The 9,438-nt window shown below is 46.0% G+C and overlaps 1 protein-coding gene across 2 annotated transcripts in view; it reads left to right on the top strand.

Annotated features, from left to right (window-relative positions):
- Positions 1–6: 6 nt before the first annotated feature.
- Positions 7–9,438, top strand: part of SLC6A8 (solute carrier family 6 member 8) — a 72,009-nt gene continuing 62,577 nt past the window's right edge. For both annotated transcript variants that reach the window (XM_018573276.1, XM_018573275.1), the window contains exon 1: positions 7–284. In XM_018573276.1, the coding sequence (XP_018428778.1) occupies positions 8–284 (277 nt within the window). In that variant the 5' untranslated portion in view covers position 7. The remainder of the gene's footprint in view (positions 285–9,438) is intronic.

The raw sequence follows: 9,438 nt of genomic DNA, 5'->3' as shown, positions 1-9,438 counted from the left end.
TTGAGAGATGGAGGAGAGGAGACTGTCCTCGGACAACGGCAGCTACAAAGTGAACCTGGAGGAGAAGAACGGGCAGCTCATACCGAGCGGGAACGGACACACCGACCTGTGTCACAATGGGTCCATCAAAGGGGGGATCGTCTATCCGCAAAAAACCCGTCAAGCGGTTCCCGAGAGAGAGACTTGGACTCGGCAGATGGATTTTATCATGTCGTGTGTGGGCTTTGCTGTCGGACTTGGAAATGTTTGGAGATTCCCTTACCTGTGCTACAAAAATGGAGGAGGTGGGTACTCACAGTCATGATTTGTTTTAGAAAGCACTTATGCTGGCGTGGCCGGCCATTCACGTATCCATCAAGGTGATATTTTGGCTTCTGCCCAATTTACTAAATGATAAAGTCTGCATCCGCTTTGCTTTACATTGTCTCTATGGGCTGGCTATGTGATTGTGTTGCACGGGTCTCACAATTCATTGACTACCCTGTCCAAACACATGGCTTCATTTTGTAATTCGGGCTTGCCCACCACTACTATCTCATACTTCCATGATAGATCTTCATGTCAACAAATGCTAAAACCAGCCTACCCTGTCCTTGCACGTCAACATCCAACTCACTACAATGCGTCTGCTCTTGTCCTTACCTATGACTTTCAATCATGCTTTTGCACGTAGCTTCCAAACTCTTTCGCTTTCGGTTTACACTTTCAGATGTAGTCTGTCCTGCCTTTCCTTCCTTCCATGTACCCACAGACCCTGACTTTACCAAAAGTCTATAGATTTGGTCCGTATTGTTCCTTTGTTGTAGCACCTAAAAGTTGGTTTGTTTAGCTTGTGGACATAACAAAGGTTCTAAGCCTTGCCTATATCAAAGTTTTTAAGTCCCATGACAGACAAGTAAAGTCTACTTGTCTGTCATGGGACTTAAAAACTTTGATATATAGAAGTCCTATACACCTATCCAACCCTAAAGTCCAACATGGGCAACCATTGTGCACCGTCTTTCCCCAGGTCTTCAGTCATCCCGAGTCAGTAATATATGTTCCTTTGTTGTAGCAGGTGCACCTACTGTTGTTTTTTTTCAGCATTTGAACATATCAAAGTTTCTAAGCCTCGCCTTTGCCAAAGTTCTTAAGTCCCATATCAGACAAGTAGACTTCCATATACCCATCCAACTCTAAAGTCTAGCATGGGCAACCATTGTGCACCGTCTTTCCCCAGGTCTTCAGTCATCCCGCGTCAGTAATAGATTTCTTATGGACTTTGGTCCATGTTGTTCCTTTGTTGTTGCAGGTGCACCTACTGTTGGTTTGTTTAGCATGTGGACATAACGAGGGTTCTAAGCCTTGCCTTTACCAGGGTCTTTAAGTCCCATGACAGACAAGTAGCCTTCTATATACCCTTCCAACTCTAAAGTCCAACATGGGCAACCAGTCTCCACCGCCTTTCCCCAGGTCTTCAGTCACACCAAGTTAGTAATATATGTCATGTGGATTTCAGTCCATATTGTGGACATAACAAAGTTTCTAAGCCTCGCCTTTATCAAAGTTCTTAAGTCCCATGACAGACAAGTAGCCTTCTATATACCCTCCCAACTGTTCAGTCCAACATGGGCAACCATTGTGCACCGTCTTTCCCCCGGTCTTCAGTCATCCCGGGTTAGTAATACATTTCCTGTGGCCTTTGGTCCATGTTGTTCCTTTGTTGTAGCAGACGCACCTACTGTTGGTTTGTTTAGAATGTGGACATAACGAGGGTTCTAAGCCTTGCCTTTGCCAGGGTCTTTAAGTCCCATGACTGACAAGTAGCCTTCTATATACCCTTCCAACTTTTAAAGTCCAACATGGGCAACCAGTCTCCACCGCCTTTCCCCAGGTCTTCAGTCATCCCGAGTCAGTAATAGATTTCTTGTGGACTTTGGTCCGTATTGTTTCTTTGTTGTTGCAGACGCACCTGCTGTTGTGTTTTTAGCATGTGGACATAACGAGGGATCTGAACTGCTTCAAAGCAGGTAATCATTTACAAAACTAGGGTTCAAGGACAAATGATACACTCGGTCAGGAAGGTCATGGCCCAAAAATAGAACAATCTTCAATTACTTAAAGAGACTTTGCTGCTTCGCTGAATGCATAACTCTGCACCTTTGCTGCTTCGCTGAATGCATAACTCTGCATCTTTGCTGCTTCGCTGAATGCATAACTCTGCACCTTTGCTGGTTCCTAGAGAAGCTATGCTGACTCTGCACTGATGGGTACCCTAAGGCAATGCTAGGCTTTGTAGTGCCTAAACACAATGGTTTCTGAGGTCTATGTTTGCCCGGTGCAGGTTGCCTCACATCAAAGGTACTTTATCTTAGACAATGTTGGTTATCTCCATAAACCGGAAAGGAGGCAGCTAAAACAATTTCTATGCACAGGGGTACAGGTACTCTTAAGAACGAGATCACACAGGGACCCATGCACACGCACACACCAGCAGAACCATATACACACATGCAATAGGTTGGACTCGATGGACTTATGTCTTCATTGAACCTCAAATACTATGTAACTATGTAGTTCGGTGTAGCTATAGGTTTGAGCAACGTTCATTAACCTTCTAGATGAGGAATTTTCAACAATGGTTCCTGTGACCATCGTCCAGCATGCTGGAATTTTTCAAAAACTCTGCAAAAATACATTCGGGATTGTTAGTGAAATAGTAAGCGCCGTGTTTTCACCTCTAAGCAGGTCTTCAGATAAAACCAAATCCAACTTTGTTGGAGGTGGAGCCGTGTGACTATGTATTTTTGAATGGCCAAAAATAGTCATTGTGCAAAAGATCTGCCTGCGCAAGGTGAACCCAATCTTTTTCCGTGCTGTCAATCATCAGTGCGGTGGTTGTATTGTAGTTTTTTATATCTACACGGTATTGTCTCTTTAACTAACCATGTTCGTATATGGCTGAGAAATAATGCTTTTCTTCTTGAGAAGAGAAGGTCCAACGACGCAGCAAACTCCATTACCAAAAATATACATAATGTAGCAAGCCTAATGCAGGAACCTTATGAAAAATGTATAGTTTACGTTACTTCCAGCCCCGCACGTTGTCCTTCCTTAAAAGGGGAGGTCTGGCCACTATAAAAAGCAGCAGAGAGGCTCTGGTCAACACTAAGGTGGGCGTGTTTTACGGGACGGATTTGGCCTCCTGGTATGCCGGGGGTTAAAACGCTAGTTAAACTGAGTAGCCTTCTCCGGTTTCTTGGACACGGTTTTGCGCTCCCAAAATTCAGGACTCTGTGTTATATTACCGTGTCCAGAAGTATTCATATCAGCCAGCAGCTGGACGAAGTGCAAGAAACAAATATCTCTGCCTGATAGCTCGCCTTAAGTTGGGAACTGGGAGCTGTTGACATTTATGAAGTATTTGTATGAAGGAGCCCAGCGTCAAGAAATGATTATTGTATGTGGGCACATGATTGACTGGCTTGGGTAGTTTAATACATCTGCTGTTCCCCAAAAACAAGGTTCTCCTGCTGTTCCCCCCACCCTCTACTACGTTCTGTAGGCATTAACACTCACATTTGGACGATAGTAGCTTGAGATACTTTGTTTAGGCCATGTGCACCCTGCAGTGTGTTTACCTGGCCCGCGGGGTCAAGTTACCCTTTTGTAGTTCACCTGAACCTTCACCATAGCTCAACCAGATCTGAAGCAAAGAACCAATGGCTGCTCAGTTACTAACTCACATAGTCACAGTGGCAGCACAGGGTAAAGACTTTGACGGAGCCTTGGTGTGGTGTCCTCTATATTTTGCTTTTGAAGGTTCACCTGAACCTTCACCATAGCTCATCCAGATCTGAAGCAAAGAACCAATGGCTGCTCAGTTAGAACTCACATGGCCCCAATGGCAGCACAGGGTAAAGACTTTGACGGAGCCTTGGTGTGGTGTCCTCTATATTTTGCTTTTGAAGGTTCACCTGAACCTTCACCATAGCTAATCCAGATCTGAAGCAAAGAACCAATGGCTGTTCAGTTACCAACTCACGTGGTCCCAATGGCAGCACAGGGTAAAGACTTTGACGGAGCCTTGGTGTGGTGTCCTCTATATTTTGCTTTTGATAGGTACTCCAAGCCAATGTATAGTTTTGCCTTATGCCCCAAATCACAACAGACTGCCCTGTGGTTCAGCAGAAGGGTGAGCACAAGACAATGACTACAAGGCTTTAGGATCTAACCACCCACGTGTATCATTTAGGTTTGCATGTAACAGTCTTGCACTTTGGAACCACATTTTCCACATGGTCAGTGGACTTCTTTGTCTGATAAATATTCCCCGTCAATAATCTTTGACGTTGTGGTCATGTTATAGACACCTCCACCGGATAAGTCTCAATAGCCTATGGTAATGGGGCCTTTGCTGCTGGCGTTAGACCGTAAATATAATGCATGAATGTTCTATGTCAGGTTGAGACATCCTAGTCTTTGTAAATCACTACAGGTCCCGCCACCACACCACCACCCCCGCCTCTGACATTGGGTTATTGGTTGAGTAGGGTCAGTATGCGTATGGGTGGGTGGGTATGTTGCCACGGCTATTGTGCTGGGAATCCCGCCTTCCTAGACGTGATACTTGGTTACCTACTTGACCAGCTTATCTCAGCAGATGGTATTGGAGAGGTCAATGAGATGGTAAAGCTACATCCATAAAGCAAGGGGAACCTTCAGGGATCATTGTTTCATGCATATACTGTGGCCATAGCATCGGTTTTAGTGTCCTTATTATCATTTTATTGTCATTGTATGAATATGGACCTTCCTTCCCTGCCAGCCATCAGTTAAGAAAGTCAACCATTTACGTGTTCTAGGTTTCTGGTGGCAAAGAGTACCGGGGCCAAGGAAAAAATACTTTCCTAACTGTGAGATATTGCCATATTATGTCACAATTCTGTGTTATTATGATAGGATTCTAAGATACTATCTCAGAATTGTCTACTGGGCCACTGAGCTCCCTAATAGCCCAACAGCAAGACGTTCAGGGTTTCCTAGATGTGAGTGGCAGATGTTACAATAAAATGTTTAAGCTTTAACAGCGCTATAAAAAAAAAAGTGAACTGAGCACGGTGTAAGAAAATCAATGTATAGATTTTTCCCTTCTGTCCCCCTCTGCACAAAGCAATGCCTAAGCCTCACCTACCAACCAAGGAGAGGAAACGACAGCTTCAGAGAGAGTGCGTTGCTTTCAGTCCGTCAGGTCTGACTGTTAGACATGCAGTAAAAGGGGGACCTTAAAGCACAACCATTGTGCAGCAGTGAAGGGGAGTCATAGGCACAACCATTGTGCAGCAGTGAAGGGGAGTCATAGGCACAACCATTGTGCAGCAGTGAAGGGGAGTCATAGGCACAACCATTGTGCAGCAATACTAATATTTAAGCAGAGCCTGCATATGTAAGCTCTTGCAGAGACACCAATGTACTGCCAATCTAAAAAGAAGTGGGCGGAGCTAGGCGCGGCTAATCACTGACAAGGCTATTAACACTGCCAGCAGCTAGAGCAGCAGCAAAGGTGACAACGCTGCAGTGACTTCACTGGATAAGTGTTGTCACCCTATCAAAGGAAGTGCCTATTTAATGGTTCTACTGGCAGGATCAGTAGGCATTTAGAACATATTCCAGGGGAGCTTAGAAAAACAATGAGCCTGGTCTTACTTGTATGGGCAGCCTACATCAGATGCATGATTGTATAGTTTGATGATATTTCCAAGTATTTGTGGATAATGGAGATTAAGAGAGTTATTCACAAAAGGGTGAAGTGTTTGGAAGTGAACAATCTAGGACAACATACCTGGTTTGGAAAAGATCTCCAATTCCGCTCACTTTCCGGCCTTCTCCAAACACTTCACCCTTCTGTGAATAACTCTGATAATCTCAATGTCAAGTCTTCAAAAAACTTGACAGGTTCTTATATCTCTGAGGGACTCTATGAGATCTTTGCACCTGGTCCCTGGGTCTGCCCACCTGTTGTGACTATTGATGAGATCTTTGCACCTGGTCCCTGGGTCTGCCAACCTGTTGTGAATATTGATGAGATCTTTGCACCTGGTTCCTGGGTCTGCCAACCTGTTGTGACTATTGATGAGATCTTTGCACCTGGTTCCTGGGTCTGCCAACCTGTTGTGACTATTGATGAGATCTTTGCTCCTCGTTCCTGGGTCTGCCAACCTGTTGTGACTATTGATGAGATCTTTGCACCTGGTTCCTGGGTCTGCCAACCTATTGTGACTATTGATGAGATCTTTGCTCCTCGTTCCCGGGTCTGCCAACCTATTGTGACTATTGATGAGATCTTTGCTCCTCGTTCCCGGGTCTGCCAACCTATTGTGACTATTGATGAGATCTTTGCTCCTCATTCCTGGGTCTGCCAACCTGTTATTACTATTGATGAGATCTTTGCTCCTCCTTCCTGGGTCTGCCAACCTATTGTGACTGTTTTGAGGGCTCTCACTCTCCTTCAAGAAGGAACTGGGACACATAAAGGTGGGCAGGAACTCCCAAAACTTGAGCTTTGGCACTCAAATCCCACCATTATAGGTCTCCAGACCACCAGGCTCCACCTGTAAGTAACATCTCCTTTGAAAGGACCAACCTTTTACATAGTACATTTGTTTACACCGGCACATGAGTCCCTAAAGATAAACAATTGATGGGGTAAGAGGGATCGAGGTGTTAGTGTGAAATTGAGGGACCATCCCTTCAAATAAGGGACACCACAGAGCTGTGTCTCGGTTACGCTTTACTGCAGGTTGGTTGCTAAGTGCTGTAGGTCAGGCTCACTAACACCAAGGTAATAAATGACTTTCTATGCATGTCACAGTTGCCGGCCCATTATGAAGTTGTCAGACAGCTTGCTATTCATTGTCCGTGTTCAGATCTGTGTAGATTTCCCAACCCCTCTATAGGGACCATAAAACGTGCCTTCTTTCGCACACACATTCAGGTGTCCTGCTTCGCAGAGCAAACAGAGAAGTTAATATATAACCGCTGGTTCTTGGACATTCCTTACGATAAAAGCAGACAATTCTGTGTCTTGGTCACCTTGGGTGACAACTGTGGGGGGTTGTAGAGCCAACTGAAATACATTCCCAGGGCATCAAAGGGAAAGGTGAGCAAAGTCTTAGGCTTGGGTTCACACCTAGGCGTACGGAATATCCGCGTCTTGCCGCGTTTTGCGGTTAAAGAAACGCGCGACAAAGGCGGGTTTCCGAGGGCTATCCCGCTGTATCCTAATGGATACGCGCGACAAATACGCCCCAAAGAAGCTCCTGTGCGTCTTTGGGCGTAGGGCGTTTTACAGCGCGTTCCTGTAAGCTAAAGCAGAGACGCCGGCACTCCAAATTTGCAAAATACGTCTATTTATTGACGTGCATCCCAGTAAAAAACAACGAACGTTTCGGGGTCACACAGGATCCCCATCATCAGGTAAAAAACATACAGATGAAGGGGATCCTTTGTGACCCCGGAAACGTTCGTTGTTTTTTACCGCGGTGCACGTCAATAAATAGATGTATTTTGCAAATTTGGAGTGCCGGTGTCTCTGCTTCAGCTCGCGATTGTTACGGCTGCCGCCCGTTGACTACCGCAGCACCCAATTCTTGAAGGGATTCACAAGGTCAGGAGTGCGATGGGACCATGGACTACCTACGCGCTGTAAAACGCCCAGTTGTGAACCAGGCCTTACTGTTGGTTTTCTTTAGGAAGCAGCCACCGCCTGAGTAGAGGAGCCGGCAGAGAAGGACCCTTGGTCCCCATGAGAAAGCACTGGCGGTCCAACATGCCCTCTTCTGAGTCAGGGCTGGAACTCTCCATCCATCAGGGATCATGATTGGAGAACTTTAGCAGGACATCTCTAAAGGAATGTAGCAACAGCTGCTGGAAAACCCCTCAGCAAAGTTACTGTTGTGCCCCTATATTTTTATTTTTTAACAGTACATAACAGGGACATGTGGTCAGGGGGAGGCAGGGACATGTGGTCAGGGGAGGCAGGTGGGGGCGGAGACTCACCTAGTATTATGGAGGAAAAAGCTGTCAGCTTCAAGTCAGCTTGTGTAACCTAACTTGGTGAGGCAAGACCTGTCACAGCCTCTACTCTGTGTTAGAGGCGTGAGCTCTGTGGATGGCTTGGACCAATGATAAAGCGCCATTGGTCCAAGCTGTCCAATAAAAAAAAGAAAAACCACTGAGGCCATCGAGTGACGAGCAAGTAAGGGACAGAGAGGCTCCTCCCTGTCTCCTCCTCGAGCCGGCCAAAAGCGACTGCAGTGAAGTTGGCGACGAGCCCGCACTGTACAAATGCTGTAACTGTAACTGAGACAGAAAACAACATGAGCATTCCTTGCTCGGGGAGCTGGAAGTAGCATCTGCCTCCCCCCCCCGCATGGGAAGCCAGCACTGAAGCTACTTGCAGACAGCCGATGGTGGGCCGGATTTCCCGCAAGGCCAACCAAGGCCCGGCCTCGGGGCAGCAGGGAGTAGAGGGGGCAGCAGGGGTGTGGAATTCCTATCTCCCGATGCCCAGACGGGTAGTTGTTTTCTACATTTAGCCCGGCTTTGTACAAGTGATCTTGGCGACATTGTATGCAGCCTGCAGGTCCGCCATTCTCCATGGGGGGTTTGGCGGGTAGGGGGGGTGCATTGAGGAACCTTGGGGCAGCAGAGAGAGTGAACCCGGCCCTGGCGTGCATGCACGATCCAGTTTGATGAATAACCCTTTTCGTGAGGTCTGATGCCTAGTTACCCAGGCCGTCAGTTACCAAAAACTCTATCACTAATTTGCATTGATTATTTTGAGGACAAATCAGCTTTTTATTTGTTATCGTGTTTTAATTTTTTTTTTAAACCAACAACTTTTCTGTTTGTTATTTTTTTTTTTTAAAGATACTTTTTGTTAGGTTTTCAAAATCTTTCTGTTCGTTTATTGAAGGCTAACAAAGGCACACAAAAAAAAATAGTTTATTGCTGTTGTCAAATTATAATTTTTTTTGAATACTGTAATTGTATCTGACATTTGCAGTACTAAACAGATGGCACTGCAAATGCCACTGCAGCCCCGAAGACAGCACTGGCTTCATTTACAGGCTTTTATGACTTCGATGAAGCCGCTGGCCTGCATGTGAGAGAGTGATCACATGATTAGGAATCACTCTGATTGGTTCCCGGTTGTCAGTGGCAGACAGGATTGAGAGCCACCAGCCACACAATGTTGTTTGTTTGCTGCTGACTCTCGGAGGGGGCACTTCTATGACTGTATACCCAGAACGGGGGGCACAGCGCTTGGAAATTGTGCGAGCGAGGATGAAATGCCATGAAATGTCACTTCCCAATCACAGGGGAGAAGAAGCAATACGGTGAATTGCCGAAGCTCGCTGTTTGGTGTGATCAGGAGGTCACACCATAACCCTAACC

This window comes from Nanorana parkeri, unplaced genomic scaffold (assembly GCF_000935625.1).
Source record: "Nanorana parkeri isolate BGI_ZX_2015 unplaced genomic scaffold, ASM93562v1 scaffold2312, whole genome shotgun sequence".
NCBI lineage: Eukaryota > Metazoa > Chordata > Amphibia > Anura > Dicroglossidae > Nanorana > Nanorana parkeri.
This window is presented reverse-complemented; position numbering and strand designations above follow the sequence as displayed.